This window comes from Channa argus, chromosome 4 (assembly GCF_033026475.1).
Source record: "Channa argus isolate prfri chromosome 4, Channa argus male v1.0, whole genome shotgun sequence".
NCBI lineage: Eukaryota > Metazoa > Chordata > Actinopteri > Anabantiformes > Channidae > Channa > Channa argus.
This window is the reverse complement of record NC_090200.1, coordinates 19643524-19665178: the sequence shown is the minus strand read 5'-3', so window position 1 is coordinate 19665178 and position 21655 is coordinate 19643524. Positions and strand designations below refer to the sequence as shown.

Sequence of the window (21655 nt, the reverse complement as noted above, 5' to 3'; positions counted from 1 at the left end):
ATAAGGATGATTAACTTTCCTAAGACACACAGATAATACATAAAATGGAACACTCACCAAACGTCTTGACTGGCATGAGAGAGGGCCTGCTCCATAGGAAGAAATGCAAAAGCTACTACACAAGGTACAGTATGTGAACATAGGAGGAAGTAGGCTACAGTACATTAACTGGAAGCATATTAATGTTGAACAGGTCTGTCCCAGTAATGTGCACATGTCCCGATCGAGGGCTGCTTGTAGATAGGCATTTGCCAGGTCCAGCTGGGGTTGGTCTTGGCGAAGTCAAAAAAAAAAACAAAAAAAAAACGAGAGGCATTCCCAAAACCAGGTTAGCCGCTGTCACACGCACAGTGGATCTGACAACTGGCACAATGTGCGTTAGTCAGTGGCTTACCTGCTTTTAGATCTCAAATATTACACTGGCAGCACAAATCTGTGGAACAACACAGACACAGGCTGTGGATTAAAACATTAATAAATCAGAAAACATAACACGAATTGGGAAGGTCAGTGGGTCTTCTGATGACATCCCTTCTATTTGAAAAACATTGTTATTTAACGTTAATGTACACGGGACAAATGTATAGACTGTTTTAACGACCCTAGCACTGACCAACTCTGTGATAAACATACAATACAGAATAAAAAATGACAGCTTCCAGTCCACTATGTACGGACTGCGTTAAATATACATGCTTTACATTTGGATTCTGCTAAAGTTCCAAAATAACCAACAATTATAAATGACAACTGTTTAAAAAGTTAGGCTAGAGTAAAAATACATCTAACGACAAACTGGATATTGCTTATTCATCCACACCATATAGAGCAAATAGGGAATCGCGGCAGATAAAGGGAGCTTCTTACCAGTCTCAAGTTTTCTTTGGGAATAATTTTAAAGGACAATATCTTTCATTTCCGCTGATAGGGCCCGGTCTGCCATATATCCGAGCATCCAGCTTGTTTTTTCCTCTAAAAGAAATCACAGCGCATTATTAAAGTTGGGTGCATTTAAGAATATAATACAGCTTACACCGTCGCATAAGTTCAGATCACTTGCACTACCCCTACCCTGCCCACTCTGCATCTGCAACCCGACCTGGTTATGCAAATAAAAAGTAAACTGACTTCGTGAGCATGCAATGGTCAAGCGTATTGGGAATAAAAGGCCCACCCATCATGGATAATTGACCAATAGAAACATCCGGGAGGCAGGCTGAACAAGGCCGTCATGTTAAGTTGGGTTTTAGAGTTATAGTTGGGGTGCGGCGCGTTCAGTTTTGCACGTCGTACATTAGGAATGAACCATTTGCGTGTTAACAGTTTCCTGCCTTGCCCGATTATTTATCGCAAACATCAATGCAACAGAGATTTCTTTATCCTCAAATAGACGCCACGCAATGCGACAGCTGCGATTGGAGGTGGAATGAGTGTGCGTGTATCAGTTTTGACTAAGGGCGTCCCTACCCCTACAGTGCAAAGTGGTTGAACTCGGCTTACTTGTGTACAGTGTTGCCATGAGAGGAGTGTGGCTGAGCACGTACCAAGGATGCAGCATGACAGGCTGATCTGATGGTGACGAGGAGAGGTAGAGGAGGATGATGATGATGATGATGATGATGAACAGTCAAATATTTATACAGAGTGCGAATTTAGGATTATGTAACATGTTTAATAATAGGAATCTCACGGAATTTAAGTATACCCTAGATATGAACGCTGCAGTTTTACTATGAGGACAACATCTGGATTTTAGATATACACACATTCAGTTGAACCCCATTTTAACGTGGGACCTATGTGGTGTTCTCTGACCAACCTTTGAATAAACCTTGACGAATTATTAATTGCCAAGACGTACACAACTCCAAAGCATTAACTGAAGCCAGGGTTAGTATGTATTATGTAACAGCTGATTTTGTCAAGTTTGCATTGCCACGAGGGGGCGACAGTAGCCGATTATTGAACTGATTGCAGTAGTGGGGAGAAAAAAAAGCAACAACAAAATTAAAATAAACAGCAAGTTACGTCCCTGCATTCAAGTATCTTACTAAATATTAACAAAATTACCCTAAAATATTAAATAACATTATTCTAGTGTTATACAATGTTAACTTTCATTGCATGCCCATAGATTGAGTGAAAGAGAATTGGATTTAATACATTAACAATGATACCAACTGGGTTTTCTTTAAATGCGAGAAAAAGTAAACCTCTGTAGTATCTTAGTAGCATATGCACTTCAAATTGTATTTGTGGTATTTCAATGAATCTGGCACAAGACCTGGGTACATAAATTAATTACTATATATTTTTTGTTTTATTCATATCTTAAACTTAATACTTAATAATCTTAAAATGTTTCAAGCTAGTATAAATAAAGACTTGCTAGGGTACTCTGTTTAGGAGAGGTGGGGACTTGGTGTCTCTGCACCTGCTGATGCGTAAAGTATGGGGCCTTCTGCTATTTACGGATGTCTGTAAAAATGCAAACTCAAAATTGTTTCAAATTATGCCTCTTTAAATTCTTATGGGGGTTATTTTGTCTTAGATGTGCACGAAATGAAATCAACAACAGCAAAATCAAACAAAACTGATTTAAAAGAAAACATTTGGTACTGCAATAAAAAAAAATACTGCAACCAAAAAGATGTTTTTAAAATCAAAAATGAATAAACGGAGACCAAAATTAATTGAAATATACTGTTTTTTGTTTGGGGTTCAGGTTGCCATAGAGAAGGAGTACAGTGTGTTTATTGGCCACTCAGGGCGACAATGACACTTTGACCAGGATCTGTCTGACCTCTACCTTTTCCAGAAAAATGTTTTCAGGTGAGTTGACAACAGATTACGTCACTGATGAGGAAAGGAACCACTATATATGTATGTCATTGAACTACTGTTACACACACGCGCGTGAGCACAACCATTTGGATTAAAAACAACCTAAATAAAGTATTTTCACAATTCATTCATTTATTTATGATTTTATCCTCTCCTGTTCAGCCTTGGGTGCCTTTTGGAGCCGCAGAGTAATCTCATTGAGCACACTTTTTCAGGTTGTGCACCTCCATAGCTTTTGCATTATCTAATATAATGAAATAAGATTTGGTCTTGTCTAAATACTGAAGTTTTTTTCCTGTATCGTCTTGTATGCTCTTTTGTGCTCATTGCGAGCTGTCTGCATTGAATTTTTCTTAAGACGATGAATCTGATTTTGATATAAAGCCTTTGTTCCTGCATTCATCTGCAATGTCTCAACACTGTTGAGACAATGTTTTCTGAGGGAGATGATTCTTTGTATAAATACCTTGTGGTCACATATGACAGGTATGCCAGCCTATAGATGCTGTTTGATGTGAACCTAGCCTTCTGCTTTTTAAGGCCCACTGGCATTTACTCTGTATTAAACCAACTCTGTTTTTACAACCAGGTTACTATTAGTTGCATGGCCATATTTCTTCTGTTTTTTGTGCTTGCTGTTCCTCTAGTTTTTCTTTCCCTAAACGGTCACAACTGTCACATTTTAAAAGACAGTGCAATTGTTTTGTCTTTTGCTTTTCGTTTTAAGTCTGCCAGAGTTTTATCCAGAGTTGGTCGAGTATTCAGTTTATGTATTATCAGATTCATCTTTTTTTACTCTTCTGGGGCTTAGCACATGGCTTAATTTGAGTGCGAGTAGTCATCATTTGTTTTCGTTGTTTTTCGATTAAGTTTTGTTTTTCTACCAATTTGTTTTGCTGTTTGTCAGGTTTCGCTTAACTAATGAATCGGAAAGTGCGACTCGGATGCTAACGTCAGCCTCGTGTACACTCGGCAATTTCCGTGTCTAGCCAGCCGGTGTTGTCACTCAACAACTGTGGAGACTTCAAATTACTCTAAACACACCCCAGACTATTGAAGAGGGTAGGCTTGGTTTTTAAAATCAGTGCTCGAACAAGATTTTGTCGTTACGCGGAATAAATTGAATATTTGTGCAAATGCGCAAATATAATGAACGGTTTGCTTGCAGAGACCGAACGAGATTATGGTTGATGCTCGCTAAATTTAGCTATTCTGTGGCTAGCTAACGCTGCTACACTAAGCTAGCGTTAATGTTAGCTAGTGCAATTTGTTCAGCAGGAATGGTGTTACAGGTTGTTGCTATATTCTTGCCAGAAAATGGGTCTATAATGTGGAGACACGTTTTTATGCACGTTTATATTTTGTGAGAAACACAGTAGACACTTTGGGGATTCTGAATTCTCTTCATTGTTTACAAATTTAGCTTTAGCATATTATGCAGGTTGCTGCTAGCTAGCTAACATAACGTTAACATTTCTTGTTCGCCTGCAATAAAAAATAAGTTACACATTTCAGTCCATTAAAATAACTGCTTCAGTGTCATTCACCTACCGACGGGCTCTTAAATGTCACTCGTGGTCAGGGAGTCAACTACGGACGCTTCGCTTCATTTGCCTGCACGTTTTTTTTATTTACTACATGAATGATGACACTTACTGTTCCTTCTGCTCATCTTGCATTGTACCTGTGTTCTGGAATATTGCGTTAATCCTAGTTATATCACAATCAGAAAATCAGCACACAAGGAAAAGCCACACATTTTTACTTTGTAAATAATTCCTGCAATTCTTTTCTTACTTCAGAGAACACAGTCAGGTAAATTGTTTGGCTGTTTCCAAAGATCGGCCATGGAGGATGATGACAGCCAAGATGAGCTGATCAACCGCAGTACGTCCCACAACAAAGGAAAAAGAGCTGCGCTGTGGGCAATCTCAGGTAGTTTATTTGCTATGTGTTTTTTATTTTTACAATCCCTGTCTGATAAATAGATTTTTTTTATTCTTCATCAAGCTGTATTCACTTCCATTATAGTACAATATCAAGATTGCATAAAAGCTTTTAAACCCTATACAGTTCAGTTGTATTAGCTGTAAAGTTACTTTTGCTCCTAGATGACTCAGATGATGTTGAAAAGGACTCTGAGGAAGGAGAATCTGACAGTGGTGAGGAGGAAGGGGAGGATCCCCAAGATGGAGAGGGTGATGATGATGAGGAGGAGGAGGAGGAAAGAGAAGATGATGAACAATGGAGTGAAGAGGATGGTAGGTGTGAATATTGGGCAATTAATGTTATTGTCAAGAGAGGGCGTAGTCTATGTTTTTTTTAATATCCTTTAATTTTTTTCATAATTATTTTTTATGTTTCAAAATTTCTAAATGTTTTTAATTTTATTCAATCTGTGCAATAATTTGCAGCTTAACAAAAAAGGGTTCCATGATCAACTACACACTAGGTGTGTGATATGTAAATAGGTGATTGTACACAACAAGTTATGCTGTGCTGCAGTGTTGTATTTAAAGTAATATAAATCTAGTATGTATAGTATGTAGACAGTAGATCTCTACCCACTTTTACCAGATGAGAATACTAAGCCAGGGGATGGAGCCTTTGCGGGAACTTCTGTCGACCTTGCAGAGTTGAGCTCAGATGAGGACTCAGAAAAGTGTCCCATCTGTCTTAACTCATTCAGCAGCCAGCCTGTCGCAACACCAGAGAACTGTGAGCACTACTTCTGTCTCGACTGCATCCTTGAATGGGCAAAGGTGGGTCTGACTTATTTATGTATGAACCCGGAAAGAAAGCACTCTGTTATGGAACATCTTTTAAACTTTTAGTTTATCAATGTATGTTTTGTGTTAAAAACACCCATGATAGAGAAGATTGAATGGCCTAATTCTTGTGTTTTTGATCATTGCCATTTAGAATGCAAATTCCTGTCCTGTAGACCGTAATTCCTTCAACAGCATATACCTAAGGAAATGTTATGGAAGCAAAGTGAAGAAAATGGTGAGTGTTTTGGCCTTCAGTAGTAAACCTGCTTTAATATTTATTAATTTTATCAATTATAACTTTATATATTTATATTATTTGAATAAAGTGCTCATGTGTGACTTTTGTGATTGCTGTTTATTCAGATCACGGTACAAAAGCCAGTGAAGGAAGGCCAAGAGGAAACTGTAGACGTCGACCTGGAGCAGACAAGCTGTGAGGTGTGTGGAGGCAGTGATCGTGAGGACCGCCTTTTGCTCTGTGATGCCTGTGATGCTGGGTAAGATTGATTCTGTTCAACTAAATAAAACAGTTGTTTGGTAGAAGTTAGTGTTTGTCTGTTTTTCACTAACAAAACCTGTTGTCAGATACAGTATTTTATTGCCTTTTTGTTCTATAGGTATCACATGGAGTGCCTCACCCCACCTCTGGACTCTGTTCCTGTTGAAGAATGGTTCTGCCCTCAGTGTGAAGCCAGCAACCGACGCTCAAGTAAACCCTAAACCTTTATGTTGTTTGCTTTCCTAGATTCATATGTGATCAAACGTTGTTGTATGAACACTGTACAGATAGGGATAGACAAAATCTTGTTTGCTATGTTTTAAATGCATTAGGGGTATTCGACTTTCGGGAGAAATTAATGGAAAATGTGAAAAGTTCAGACCAAGATGATATCATAAAAGTAGGACATTTAAGTAGAAGCACTTAATGATAATTTCTTCATCTAAAACAATTTGTCGATAAAAAGCTAACAGTGGTGGGCATACTACAACAAAAAGTGTCAATGTCTCAATAATTTGTAAATTGTTAGGTGTCGTCTTGGTCTTATGACGTTAAATTGTGAACAGCATGGTAAAGAGGACTGTTTAAATCAAATTGTCATTGAACCACAACATTTAGTGGTCGATTCAGAGAACAGCATGTTATGCAAATATTGAAACACTGTAAAGTTGGACGTGTGCATTCAAAAGCTTAGAGAAAGTCAAATTAATTCACCTGTAAAGGTTATAGTCCATTTTAGGTACATTCTGAAATTTTACCCAAAAGTCGAACATGCCCTTTTGTGAGTTGAGTGTGTGTGTGTATACATATACATATATATCAATATTTTGCTAAAATATCTAATGTGTAATCATTTACATACTTTGATGTGTGGTTTATCTAAAATGGTGTCATAATTTTCATTGTAGATCTGCACTTTATGCATTTAACTTTGATTATAATGGAAAAAAAACACTCAAGATAGACATGTAAATCTTCTCACTCAGGGGGTGTAGCAGAGGAATTTATTGATGCAGAAAGCCTACCTTCTACTGTCCGTTCTGTCACCAGTGGCTCTCAGCCCCGTGCTGCTGGTCCCACTAGAGCTATTGCCCGAACTCAGCAGAGCGAGAGAGTTCGAGCGAATGTCAACCGACATCGCATCACACAGGCACGCACATCACAGGTTTGGCATGAGACTTGATGCTTCTGTCTTGGCTTTTTTTCTAACTCACTTCCACTGTAAATGTGTACACGTTTGCACCTTGCAGCAATGTCTTCATCTTTTACAAAGTTTGTTGTTGTGCAGTTTACTTGTAACAGTTATGACTTGTTAATTAGCCTGTTTGGATAAAGGAGTTACGAAATACTATTGGCAGAAACAAAGGCATGTGTTTCTGTCATCTGTGTTTTTTTTGACTGGTGACTGAAAAGCGTGTGTTATAGCACAGCATGTGTTTGAGTTTTTGAAAATGAACCACTAGACTAATAAAACTTTTCCATACCAGTTGGCTCCCACATATCTTATGCAGTCCACTTGGCTGGATGAAACTATTAATGCTGTTGTTGCTGGGCTCAACACAGCTGTCTATATGCGGCATTTTGCACCTCTTGTCCCATCTGGCCACAGGCGCAAGACCAGTAAGTAGCCACATAGAACAGCCATTAGCATAACATACTGGTGACCATCACCAGTATGGTCAGATTTAGTAGAAGAATTTAATAATGATGCATTTATAATGAGAAATTACTTGTGTTTTGAATAGGAAAACGCAGACACACTAAACGAAAGAAGTCCTCTGCTGCTAAGGGAACAACAGGTAAAACCTCAAGCACTGGAGTCAGGAGGAGGAAACGGAAAGGGAGGAGGACAAAATCCAGAAAAAAGCAGGTAAGCTTGCCATCCACATTGATCTTGGGTCATAAGCTATTTTGTTTTAGACATTTCACTACAAGTACCACGCACTAAAAGGGAACCATAAGTTGTTAGTCTTAAAGTTATAAGTCAGTTTCTTTGTACTTGAGCTGTATCTCCACTTTTTCCCCACCAGATGGTGAAAAAGACAGCCTCTCCTCGAAGCCGGATTGCTAATAATCTTGGAATTGTAAAAGACAAGAAGAGCTCTTCGCTTCCTACGGTATATCGACCTTCGGAACACACGCTAAGCAACATGCGTGCTGACATAGGTGCTGCATCCCTCTCCATCTATGGAGATCCATTTGACCTGGATCCATTCGTGGATCGGTAAGATGATTTTCTCTTATTGTGAACTCCCTACTAGTTTTTACTAACCATCTAATACAAAATGCTCTCCCTTTTTTTGACATATCTTTTCACTTCTTTTAGAGCAGTGTGTGCAAAGCATATTGTTGAATAAATCAAACAAACAAAAGAAAAACTATTAAATTAGGCCTTACTTACAATGGCATATCCTGTTTAAAAATATTTGAATAGTTTGGCTTGTCATAATCATTATCCATCTATACATAAATTGATGATAGTGATATAGCATGTGTGCGCTGTCCAGGTGTATGTCTCAGTGTGTTGTTGTGTTCAAATTGTATGTGGTAGAGCATATAAGGTATTAGTTATAAAGAAAAATTATGTGATTACTTATTTGTTTAGTGATGAGGATGAACAGCAGGCCCACGTTACATCGTTGTTGGAGGCCAAGAGGCGAGGGATCTCTCGCTCTGCGCTTCGCTCTCACCAGCCTGTAGCACGACCAGTAACTGCAGGTCTCTCAAGGTAACATTGCCTCTTTGTGTTGATGTACATGGTCTTGTATTGAGAAGTTTCTAAAATGATAATCTCTGAATTTGTGCAAAAAATGCATTTATTGCACCAAGGTTTTTCATCTCCCAGGCCTAGTCATAATGCTACAAACTGGCTAATATAGACACAGCCAGCTTAAGTAAAGATAAGTGAAAAGGTGAATATTCAACTGTGATATCCTTTCACTTTGAGATGTAGTTTTTCGAGTGTTTTGTAATCAATGTGTTGTAGCAATATTTAGAAAATCAGGAAACATTTGCTCTGGTATACCAGGAGGGGTATGGGTATCCCCCAGTCAGGAGGTGTTGTGGACGTGACTCCTGTGCCTGACCTGCTGGGCAGCATCCTCTCAGAACAGAGTATCCTGTTGATGGACAGCTCGGACATTGTCATAAATCGGGATGGGTCCCTTAAAGCTACAAAGCCAAGTAAGTGTTGTGTGTGTGTGTGGAATGTTTTAATATAACATTATGTACAGTGATATTCATTTGTGTAGCAGCTGTGTGGTTGTAAATGCGACTTTGCCTTTTCTGGGAAAAATAATTATTGCGATTCAAAGCTATTTACATTAAGTCTAGCTTTTACCAAGCAACTTCAAATTGCTGTCAGTTGGACTGGCAAAGCAGATGCATGCACTTCTTTTGCTCTAGAAGAAAAACAACCCTCAAAAGAAAAACAAATACCATCCTTTGATTTTGCCACACATCATACTGGCAGCAACACACAAAAGGCCAATTAGCCATAAGCATAAACAAATTGTATATAATACCAATGTTGATCACTTCTATAACTACACCCTTTTCCCCGTTGTGTAAAACACACAAAATATGCTCAAGTTGTTTTGCACCGGTGCATGCCCACACACGCCAAGTTATAATTAAGCATTAGTAATTTTGCTGGCTGCTTCTAGACTAGGTGCATTTGAGTTAAAGACATTATCCACATGCACTACTAATTTATATGGACTAACAGATATGTACTGCATGCTAACCTCACAACCCTTCTGTATACTAACCTAAGCTTAGCTTCCTTACAAGTTTGCTCATAAGTCATTTGAAGAGTTCAATTTCTGGAAGTGGCACGGTTGTTTCACAGCATCAGCTGTTCAGACATGTCAGTGTAAAATCTTATTTGTCTTAAGTCAAATATGATTTTACCGGATTAAATAGTAAAAGAAGAACTTAAAAATGTATATATGGTGGTTAATGATAACATTGTGGTGGGCTGCCACAAACAAATGACTGTTTAGGAAGCACTGAGGTGAGCAGTTGCTGTAGCTGAATGATACAGTAATTGTTATAGTTTTTGAAGAGTTAAAGATTTTGCCGCCACTTCCGAAGTGGTTCTTTAGGCAGTTCCCTAAAGAACTGCCTAAAGAGTTTGCCTTATAGATGCGCCAGCCCTGCTGAATGGGCAGTGACTTATTTCTCATTAATTCTCAGCAGACTATGACTGACTAAGCCATTCACTGCAGTTCTAATTTTCTCGCTATTCCCAACTGTGGGTGTCCTGAATAAATGCTGTTATCTGTGTAAATCAGTATAATGTGCTAAGTGAAGACCATAACTTATAGTTTTTGTATTTTCTTATTGTTGTGTGTAGGTGTCTTTTAATATGTGGTGACTTCTGCATTAAATCCAGGTAGCAGCAAAAGCAGTTGCTCAGGAGATGCAAGCACCCAGATCAACCCAGAAATATCACCTAACTTAGGAGACAGCTCCCTGTCTTTTCAAGACAATGGAGATCTACCTGGATTCTCACATAGCTTCACCAATGGACTTTTGCCACAGAGCACTTTTCGCTCCCCTCCCTTCCTGTCCTGTCCAGCTAGTCACAACCAACCACCTCCGCATTCTGGTTTACCACCCAGAGTTCATTCAACTTTGCAGCCACCTTGTTTAACCAGACCCGCGCCTTTTCCAGGTCATACGGGAACAAATGGCAGCAGACCCTCTCAGGAAGGCACCTTCTCATCCACCCATCCAGCTCCAGATTCCAGTTCCAAAAGCAAAGCTTCACCACAGTCCCAACTTAAAGCACCTACAAAGCCCATGTGGGTAGATGTCTCAGTGCTTCCTAAAATACCAAAAATTAAAAGGGAGAATTGCAATTTCACAAATGATCACACTAATCAAAGTAGCAGTAATCCAATTATTAGTAGTAGGAGAAGAGGTAGTAATTCTTCTACTAGTAGTAGTGGTTACAGCATGCCTGAAACCGGCATAAACAACCTTGCTGGGGACAAGAGTAGGAAGCAAAGTGTAGACCAGCAGAAGGGCACAGCTGGCGGGCAGCCTCATAGGTCTGATGGGGCAGGCTCCTCATCAGGCTTCTCCAACTCGTTCTCCTCTTCCTCCACTGCTGGTTCTTCTGCCAGTCAACCGCGTTATTCCTCATCTTCGTCAGCTGTCAGCTTCCGCATTAACTCCAGTGGGAACTCCTGGCAGTCAAGGCGGCTGAGCACCCCATCATTTGCAGCAAGTGGAGGCAGCATGCAAGAACACTGGAGAGAAAGGGAAGATGAGGCAAGAAAAAGACAGTTACGCAAGGATAAACAAATGCTACTTGCATCACGGACACTGGTCAGTAAAGAACATGAAAGTAATAATATTTATGATCCCTTTAATCCCACTTTGTCAGACTCAAGCAGTTCAGATGGTGAAGTTGAAAGCTCAAGTCTGGATAGCAGCTCCCAACATGGCACTCATGAGGGAAAAGCACCTAGTTTAGAAAACGACAGGTTACTGAAAAGTAATCTGGACCTGGATCAGGTGAAAACTGAGAGACAGGAGGTGAAGGTCTCGCAGGAAGAACCAAAGAGAGACAGTGCTCGGGAAACTGTATCACATGAGGTCAGATGCACAGAGGAATTTATTAAACTTGAAAAAGGATCAAGATTAGAAATTAAGGTAGAGAAACAAACAGAAACAATTGAAACTAAAGTTAAGAAAGAACGAGATTTAGATGAAGCAAAAGAAGATGAAAGAGGTTGGCACAACATGAAAGATTATATGAATTCAGAGACTGATGACACCACAATACCTGCTCCTCAAGACCTGGAAGTTTTAATAATTGACAAAGATGCTCTTGAAGAGGAAAGTGGACAGAGTGTTGGAACTTCCAGTGCTGCTCCCCTTAACTGTAAATCCTCTAATTCTGCTCACACAAAGAAGAAACAAAAAGCAGAACCCAAATCCGATTCAGTATTGTGTTCAAAGTCCCCATCAATGGATTTGCTCCTTAAGAAAAAAACCTCCAAAACCTTGAAGGATAAACGCTCTAGTAGTTCAGACACAGAGAGGGGCAGAAAAGGGAACCATCGTACCTCAGGCCAGGGAGAGAGGCAGAAAGAAAAGGAAAGTGAAAGAAAAAGGATTTTCAGGAGGTCAAGGTCTAGAGAAAGGAGGAATGTGCGCTCAACTTCAGGAAGTTCTCAGTCTAATTCTCCCGATAGGACTCGCAGAAAGAGACAGTGGTCCCGGTCACGATCAAAAGACAAGAGACGATCAAGGTAAGTATGTAACAATCTGTGTATCATGTCCAATAAATTGATCTTGGACATAATACAATGAGATCAATTGTCCAAGATCAAATATGACTGTTAAGAGTTTATTTTCAGTTTAGGGTTTGCATGTAATTGCTGATTTTTGTTTTAAGGTCTGGTTCTAGCTCTAGCAGCAGAGAGTTTTCAAGGAGGAAGAAGCATAAACAAAAGAGCAAGGAGAGAATTTATGGCAAAGAGAGAGACTGTGAGAAAGTGTCAAAGGACAGATGTGTTAGGTCTCGCTCAGAGTCTCAGTCGAGATCACGTTCCAGGTCCAGCTCTCGATCAAAAGATCGAAAACGTGGTCGATCTACTTCAAAATCGCGGTCCAGATCCAGGGAAAGGAGGAAAGATCCCACTCAACTACAACAACCATCTTTCTCTAGAGACAAGTTTGAGTCACAATTTAAAGACAAGAATAAACATAGATCTAGATCAAGTTCTAGAGAGAAGAAGAAAGATGATGGGTCATCCAGAGGTTTAAAGAAAACTTCACGGCCCTGTGTTTCGTCCTCTAAAGATACAAAGCAGTTACCGGAGAAGAGAAATGAGAAGGATAAATTTCAAAACTCCCAGAAGGAGGAATCATTTGCCAAAGCGAAAAAGCAGTCTTCCTCTCCATCCACCTCTAGAGTTCTAAAGGAAGACAAAAACCTGAGAACGGACAACCAGGCCACAGCAGCAGGAACAACACAAGAGATGGAAATTGTAAAAGAAATAAAAAAAGAAAAACAAATATCGTTTGATATGTTTGAGGATTCTTCTGTAACTACACCGTTTAACAAAGAAGAAATCGATGCATCTTCTTTAACCAAACAAATAGACGAGGAGGGAATCAAAGAAGATTCCATCGAGACTGTGATGTGTCAAATCAAGAGTGAGACTTTTGAAATCACCCCAATCAAATCCGAGCCAGGTTCTCCAGAACTTAGCCACTTAGCCCCTCTCACCTTGTGTTCTACATTAATTACACCTGTTAAAGGGTTGATGGCATCAGCAGAACAACCAACCAATGATGTGTTGACTGTAAAGCAAGAAGTTCATCAGCCCTCAGACTCTGATGATGACTTCTGTGTCGATGTCATGCTTGATAATCTGGCATACGTGAAGTCTGAAGACACAGAGGGAATTGGTGCATCTGTCCAATTGGAGAAAGAAGTAGAGGAGGGGAAGAGTGAAAGAGAGCCGCTAACAGATGCTGTGGGAGCCAAATCCAAGTCTCAAGTGAAAAGGGTTACCTGGAACATAAAGGAGCCTGAGGGGCCTCAAACAGAGAAATGTCCAAGCAGTAAGTGATAGTGATCGATTGTTCCTCATCAGTAATATTAAAGTCAAGTGATCCTGTTGGCTAGCAATTTTTAGATTATTAAAGGAGACGACAACAAATACTCTTGAATGTGGTATTCAGCTATTTTCTGAATTCTTTGGTACACAGAGGTGGCTTTGTATAAACTGAAGCTAAAACAGGAAGGACTCCGGAGACCTTCTTCAGCAGTTCAGACATTCAATCAGGTAGGACTGAGTTTCTTGCATCATATACTTTTAGAAATGCATGATCAAGCATACAATTTGAATAAGGGCCAGAGGGTGGCAATGTTAACCTAGAAGAAACAAGTGTATAAAAGGTTATTTGGTAGAAACTGAAACTGGGCTATTTTCGAGTAAATGAAAGTAAAAGCCAAACTCTGAGTACAATTTCTGTTGTCTAAGCTTTCACTGTATTCAAACTTTACATTCGAAATCTAATATACTGTATACATCTATATAAAATGCATTAAAATAATTTTTTAGTTATTAGCCAAATAATAATTTGCATTTATAATGATCTGTATCCTAATATTTTCACATTTAATTAACAGACCGAGGAGCCAGTTAGTTGACATCTCTTAAGATGAATGCCTGTAATGTTTTTGTCTAGTAATTTGCTTATTCTCCATGTAACATCTACTGAGTTTCACAGGACATTGCTGGAGCTGTCAGTGACCCCTCCAAGAAGGGTGCTGTTCGCAGTTCCTCTAAAATTGATGGTTTATCGACCACTGGGCATGGAGAGGCAGAGGAAGGGGATTTGTCGAGGAAAGACAGGGTGAATAGTTTTTTTTTGTTTGTTTTTTTGTTATTTTCAATATTTGAAGTAGCCATAACTCCTTTTGATTTTAAAGAAATGCATGAAAATTGGTTGTGAAATTTGAGATGTGTGTGATGTTTTACTCCTGTCAGCAGTATTTGAAAAAGCTGCACATGCAGGAGAGAGCTATAGAAGAGGTGAAGCTAGCTATCAAGCCTTTCTACCAGAGAAGGGACATCAACAAGGATGAATACAAAGAGATCCTACGTAAGGCTGTCCAAAAGGTGGGTACTAATGTTTGCAGAGATGGATGAAAGAATGACCAGCAACTTGAAACCTAATGAGCTTTTGAGTAAGAACCTCAAAATGGGTTTTTCTTTAGAATTTTGTCTGTAATTATTTTATGTTATTGTTGTCAGGTTTGCCACAGCAAGAGTGGTGAGATCAATCCAGTGAAGGTGGGCAATCTGGTCAAGGCATATGTGGACAAATACAAACATGCTAGGAAACACAGGAAAGGAGAGGACATAAATAAGGCACCAGAGGTAAAGACTAAGACCATTAAAACCTCTGACAGCTCATGAGGAGGTTGTGAACTACAAGCAAGAACAGCCACATCCACTGCAAACACTCATTTACAGTATATGTTCTACAGTTTTATGTTGTGACATATCTCAAAGACTCTCTGATACTCTCAATTTGAACGTTGACTAAAATCTGCTTATATGTTCAAGATGGAATATTTTTTTCATGACGACAAGCTTTCTAACGTTTTGAGGACAAGTTTTGCATTGATCAATTGAGCTGCACCTCTAGGGGTCTTGTGTGTGGACTCTCACTGTCAAGAACTGGTCTTTTTGTGTAGTACAGCTCAAACACTTCTTGGAACTCTTTGAGGTAGTGCCTTGAAGAGGCAAATCTCAAAGAGATTCCTATGGCGTGATAAATCAGGAAGCTTGTTCCACAGGGATATCACTGCGAGGGTGCAACTTCTTTTATTTGCATGCTTTTGTTATGGGAGGGACAGGGTATTTATCAGTAATAACTCATTTTGTTGGATAAGAAGTGGTTTAAAAGTATGCATAATAGGAAGTTGACATTTGGGTAAGACACTGTTATGCATTTTTTGTAGAAAACCTGTCAGAATAATTAAACAATTTTAGATTTGCTTGTAAATATTATAGATTTGATATATCCACTTATATGTCCCTGTCATCTGTGTTGCCTGTTGCAAACAATTGACAAATAGTTAGATTTTTTTAGAGTTGATTGGTTTATGTGTTGCCTCTGTTTGTCTTCCATATTTGGAATATCCATGTTTAATGAACTAAATCTAGTCCAGCATACCGCAGGTATATTCTGGCTCATTAGTTGCAAATTAATTAAGGAGTCACTCTTCTTATTAGGCATATTTTCTTTCTTATGTTCAGGAAACTACTTCTTAGCATTGTGACGTGTAGAAAAAACATTATTTACAGAATGAGGCAATACTTTTGTGCCAAACTAGTGATAATAAAAAAATGCGTCATTTCCTGGAATAAACGAGAGATTTGTTTGTATTTGTATTTGTTGATAGACATGTTTTCGAACGGTGAACACTACTGTGCCACAGAAGGTATAGGAGATATTTCCTTAGAATGAAAAGAGTTCTAGTACAAACATTGCGTTTCAGTAGCTGGGTTGTATCATCCATTAATTTTGTAAAATGAATAATATCTAAGTATAACTCCAGTCCAGTGTTTTCATTTTCACAAATATTTTACCTAGAAACATTTTAGGGTTTATAGTTAAATATTAAGTAAATTGTCCTGACATAGCCTCATGCTTTAGATCAGTTTACTGTCAATACATTAGAAACTCCATGGAACATCTTATAAGCCACAGCATTTTCTTAATTGGGAACATTAAAAGATATTTTTTTAGTTTTGACTAAAAGCTTCTGCAGTATTTCATTACAACTTGACACTGACTTTGTCTGAGTGTTTAGCTTAAGTCTTACCTCGGTGTTACTCTGTATTACGCATTGCTTTCTTTGAAAAAAAATGTTTATCAAAAGCTGGAATCTGCTAGTTCACTATGTTTTTTTTTTCTGTGTTGGTTATTTTGCCTGCTGTAAAAACTCATTACATGTGTGGATTTTCTTTAATTGTCCTTTGCTACGGCACCTAATTTTTAAAAGGCCAAGGAAGCAGTGTGACAGCATTTTAAAATCACGTTTATCTGAATGTGTTGGACTTATCATGCATTAACTTAATCAAACAGCCCAGGGTGGAAACACAATAACGTCACTGATTATCTGTCCTGTTGTAGTTTGTATATTTTTACAGATTTGGTATTTGAAGTGTTCACACCTATCACTAGGAGTACAGGTGTTGCTACATGCCCTTTTTATACTGAGTCACCAACAACAAAGGCAGCCTCTCGGGCTATTTTTAATAAAATAAGATGTTTTTGGGTTGTTGCCTACAAAAATTAAGCTTCAGAAAAAGAAAAAGTCCTTATCATTTAGAGCTATGGCAGTGGGTTGCAAAATAATACTTGATCATGCATTGAAGTTCATACATTAGTAACAAATTGAGAGGACCTTCAAGTTTAAACAGTTTATTTGGAATCCAAGTAAATTCTACGTCAGTTTTATCAATATAAAAAGTGCAAGATGACTAAGTATAAAAATGGTTACCAAACTCTTAGGTTTGCAGTTGGTTGTATGACACATTATGAGATTAGACACATCCAAACTCTTTTTTTGTGATCAGTAAGCAAAAAACATTACATGTTAGAATGCATTTACCACAATTATAGACAACATTTGGTTATTACATAAATAATGTTGAACCATAAATTAATTTGACATTTACAATAATTGCATAAAGGTTTCTTAAGGCAGACACTCCTATTGTTGAGAGATGCATTTCTGCTTGTGTAGTGCTTAAAAGGTCAGATTTTTGTCAGTGGTTTGTGACTAATGTGAAGATGAAGTCAACAGGAGATGAGTCCAAGCAGGAGGGTGGAATTCCAGTTGATAGTTTAGTCCTGCTTTACTTACTGTAAGACATTAAACACATTAGTGGACCGGCTACATATACATAAAAAGTGAGGTGAGGGCGAGATCAAATTTCACATGTGATGAAAGAAAGCTGCAGCTGCCCGTGCTGGCTCTTCAGATGTTGGCAGGCTAAAGACAGAATTAATAAGATCATAGAGGCTGTTGTGTGAGATCTGTAGGCTGACGTTGGCGCTGTGAAGAGATGAGGCCCCCTCCATTTGGGCCATCTCATGGAAGTGTTGACAGATCAAAGGTACCACCTACAGGGACAAAGGGACAGTAATGTTACAGCACCTTAAAAATTCCTCTGTGTCTTTGAAACAATGCTCAGGATAAAATAGGAAATGGGGTTACCTTGACAACAATAAGTTTCTTCTCCAGAGGTTTTCCATCAGGAAATTTCTCTCCAAAGCACATGTTAATGGTGTACTCAGGGGAGGCACCATTGTTCTCCTTAAACTGTTTTAGTTCTGAAATGATTTATTTTACAATGTTCAAAAAACAAGAACTTTATGCTGGGGTAAAACAAAATCTAGCAGTATTAATACTGTAAATAGGAAGACATTTTGTTCTCATAAATGAGAAACACAAGATCTACACCTACCATTTACATACTTCTCAAAGCTGAGGAGCTGCACTAACATGTTTTGAGGCAGTGTTTTAGGGTCTGGATGAGCCAAACTCGGATCACTGGTGCTGGCAAACACATGGCATCTGTCTTGCCTCAATGCATAGATACCAGTATCTCGAACCTCCAGGAGTAGACCTTTCTGTATGCTGTTTAGGATGCGGTTGGTGTAATCAATCTGAGGTATAAAAGGGTTGTGATTAGAAAAAGACATGAAACTTCATACTGTATAAAAACTTAAAGGAAACATTAAGAGATGTTATTTTGAATGCATTATAATAGTTAATAAAAGATTTATATGAATAAACAGATTTTTTTTCCATGAACTTGGTTTAAGTTTGTTTTTTGTTGTGTTTTGTTCCACTTTGAAAAAAAGGGAGGCTCAGGAGAAGCTCTTGCTTTAACACTAAACCAATGAGATCATACTCAAAGGGGAGCCAAATGAAAGGGTTTTACAGCCCTGTTTTAGAAGAAAAGAAATTTGACTGGTAAGTCTTATACACATGGACTTACCTCTGAACTTTGACCACTAGTTCTGCTATGGTGTATTTTTTGTTTTTGTGCATGTGCAGAAGCATGAAAAGCATTCAACGTATTTCTTTCAAAGCCTTTGGAAACACTCGAGTGTATAAACACACGTGGGTTGTGTCTGTGTTACCCCTTGTGTTTTTGTGCAAGTTAACAGCGGGAACATTGGCTCTGAGATGTGATAAAAAATAATACGCATGTTTATTATACACAGCACGACAATGACGTAAGCTCTACCTGTTTGTGGTCCAGCAGGCCACCAGTGGAGGGGAAGCAGAGATGATGCGCGTTGAGCCCAGGAACCTCGTGCTGATAGTGGAGCTGGAGACGACCCGTTGTAACTCTGACATTTAACATTTCTCTTTTCCTGTAGTGGATGGAGATGTCTAGCTCATATATAGATGGCTGCAGTGGTGAGCTGAGGACTGGTGGAGGGTTTACTTTAAAAACAAAAACACAGAACAACATCATATAAATCACTTCTTCCCAGATAATCATTTGGACGTCCTTTGCTCTCAAAGCATTCAATTTCACTACAGGAATCTTTACTTTATGGTGGTGAACCTACCCTCACAGTAAGACGGCTGATCTGGTAAAAGCTGTGAGTAGTCCTCATCTGCAGCAAGATAGTTTCCAGGGACAACTGGAATGGGCTGGGCATAGGTTTCTGTCCATGGTTGCTCCTCTGTCAAAAACAAACCCGATTGCATCACCTTTAACTTAAATTACAAACACAAACCAATGGACAGAAAATGATTAACTTATATGACAATATTTTTCTTTGCATAAGAAACTGTACCTGTTGGATGGTTTCCAAGATCTAAGGCCATGAAATTGTTAAGTAGATTGTTCTGTTTGAAAGGGTGGGAAGCATAGTTGTTATATAAAGGCAGTGAGAAGCAGTCCCAAGTAAATTACGAAAAAACAAATCAGGACAAACTGACCAACACTAAACAAATTAGCTTCAACAAGAAGTGAAACTCACCTCATTTCCTGTGGGGAGGTATTCTGTGGGGGAGCTGTAGATATCTGAAATCATGGCAAAATCCTCCTGGGAGTCTTGCGTTGGCAGTTCTTCGTTGTTGTCTGCAAATAATTACAGGTAACCAATGTTAATTTGCATTTAACCTCAAAATGGCTCCACAATAGAATGTCTGGCGTAAGTATCGTCTTACGCTCAGTGTTGACGATCTCATAGATTTTATGAGGGTCATCAGAATTCTTGGAATTATCCTTTATCATCTTGAAGCGCTCAGAGAGGTTGTTGAGAGCGCAGCGGAAGTTGGTTTTCCACCTGGCCTTGTCATTGGGGAACTCCTTAATTTTACCACTTGCCACTGCCCATGACTGTGGACCAAAGACAGGAGATTTGACAGTTTCTGTATTACCCACAGGTGGAAATTAAATATATTTACGTACTGGAAATGTACATTTAGCAAGGCTTTCTATTTCTCCTGCTGTAAATGTGATATGAAAATATTGCACTTTTTATTCCATTACATTCCAGGTAACTTTACAGATTTTACTTATATGACTGTCAGATTCATCTTCACCTGCATCATTTTCCACAGAAATGAAGGAACCTGCTGTCACACTAAATCGAATAGCACTTCCTTCAATATAGGAACTGATTTGCCTTTATTTTACTTTACCATTTTAACAATTTAAACTGTCATCATTGCTAATTTGATTTTACTTTGACTTAAGGAAAGTGAAAAGGCCACCACTGGTGCTGCAATGCTATATTTGCCCCTGGCATCCCTGTGTGTGCTGCCTTACAAGTGCAGTGTGACAATAATAAAAACGAATAAATGATAAGCAGCCCCTAACTTTTTCTGCAGAACCAGTCTGTGAAGACTGCTTATAGCACAACTTTCATCACTGTAAACTCAGATGCACTCGTTTTGTAATTACAGTGTTATTACAATTGCCTCAGACTGATGTCAACAAAGTCATCAACACTTTATCTAATCACCCTGGTCCAGATATGTATGTATGGGAGTGACAAGACGCGACTAAACCTACCCGGAATATTTTACTGTCTTCATCATTGCAGTCCTTCCTGGAGTTGTGTTTCCATGGGACTCTGAACTTGTTTTGGCCCACATAGCACAGGCCCGGGTACTGGCCGGTCTTGACCTGCTCTATGAGCCAGCTGGCAAACTGAGGCTTCGGAGAGCTGAGAGGAAACATGAGCAGTGAAAGGCTACAGTCAGCCAAGTCAACACACTGTCTGGCAATTCAGAAAGACGGAAGAGAGGAAGGCAGCAAACTGTATCCTAACTATTAAAGTGCTCAAGCAACATGCCTTATCGACTAGAAATTCTCGTTATATTATAGATTTTTTTTACATTAAACAAAATTACCTCAATGGATGTTTAGCGAAGCTACTAAACTTAACAAAAACATAGTGACGATCTTGCAGATGTGCGAGAAAGAAGAGGAATCCTCGTCTTTTTGTGTTTTTCCTACCTTTGCATTTTTGAGTAGATGTCCCTCTTTCTTTAGAGTTGTCGGACTTGTTCTCCTGAAAAGTCATGCAGCATTTATATCCAATCCACCCCCACTGACATCATGTGAGGTTTTGGTGCCTCCTCCTTCTCACAGGCAAAAGGGTGCATTTGATTCATGTAAGACGCTTTGCCCATGCAAATGGCGTCTTGCATTAATCGCGCAGTTGAGGTGCTGACGGTTGATAAATTGAACACACCCAGGTGCAGTCCAGGTGGGGGTATTTGTGGGTTGGACGATAAAGTGGAAACTATTTATTTCCTTCTTAGATTATGAGAGAAACTGAAAGTCGGAATCTCTTGCCTCATCACATCGTTTAGCATTTCATCATCCTAGAAAACGTCCACTCCAAATAGTTTGCGCCCATTTACGCACTGCGTCATGAATTAGATTTAGCATTAACATTACAGAGGCCAATAAGACCATACTGTGTCCTATTATAATGTTACCCTCCCTCCTGT

The 21655-nt window shown here is 39.0% G+C and overlaps 2 protein-coding genes across 5 annotated transcripts; one reads left to right on the top strand and one right to left on the bottom strand.

Moving 5' to 3' along the window:
* The first annotated feature begins 1538 nt into the window (after positions 1 to 1538).
* Positions 1539 to 18481, top strand: phrf1 (PHD and ring finger domains 1). Of its 3 annotated transcripts, XM_067499851.1 has the most exons (20): positions 1539 to 1588; positions 2726 to 2832; positions 4647 to 4779; positions 4956 to 5105; positions 5422 to 5606; positions 5767 to 5850; positions 5979 to 6112; positions 6233 to 6324; positions 7101 to 7279; positions 7602 to 7734; positions 7860 to 7984; positions 8145 to 8338; positions 8720 to 8842; positions 9143 to 9297; positions 10511 to 12380; positions 12527 to 13701; positions 13849 to 13925; positions 14374 to 14499; positions 14634 to 14765; positions 14901 to 18481. In XM_067499851.1, the coding sequence occupies exons 3-20, from the start codon at positions 4692 to 4694 to the stop codon at positions 15063 to 15065; spliced, it is 5187 nt and encodes a 1728-aa protein (XP_067355952.1). In that variant the 5' UTR covers positions 1539 to 1588; positions 2726 to 2832; positions 4647 to 4691; the 3' UTR covers positions 15066 to 18481. The 3 variants fall into 3 exon arrangements, with proteins under 3 accessions (XP_067355952.1, XP_067355954.1, XP_067355951.1); XM_067499853.1 differs by lacking the exons at positions 1539 to 1588; positions 2726 to 2832 and adding an exon at positions 3797 to 3906 and having other exon boundaries at positions 14637 to 14765; XM_067499850.1 differs by lacking the exons at positions 1539 to 1588; positions 2726 to 2832 and adding an exon at positions 3797 to 3906.
* On the bottom strand, positions 17067 to 21313 carry irf7 (interferon regulatory factor 7). Of its 2 annotated transcripts, XM_067499855.1 has the most exons (10): positions 21156 to 21313; positions 20709 to 20862; positions 19859 to 20030; positions 19669 to 19769; positions 19483 to 19534; positions 19252 to 19368; positions 18921 to 19123; positions 18132 to 18333; positions 17882 to 17997; positions 17067 to 17787 (listed from the first exon to the last, which is right to left on the bottom strand). In XM_067499855.1, the coding sequence occupies exons 1-10, from the start codon at positions 21161 to 21163 to the stop codon at positions 17599 to 17601; spliced, it is 1314 nt and encodes a 437-aa protein (XP_067355956.1). In that variant the 5' UTR covers positions 21164 to 21313; the 3' UTR covers positions 17067 to 17598. The 2 variants fall into 2 exon arrangements, with proteins under 2 accessions (XP_067355956.1, XP_067355955.1); XM_067499854.1 differs by lacking the exon at positions 21156 to 21313 and having other exon boundaries at positions 20709 to 20876.
* Positions 21314 to 21655: the final 342 nt, after the last annotated feature.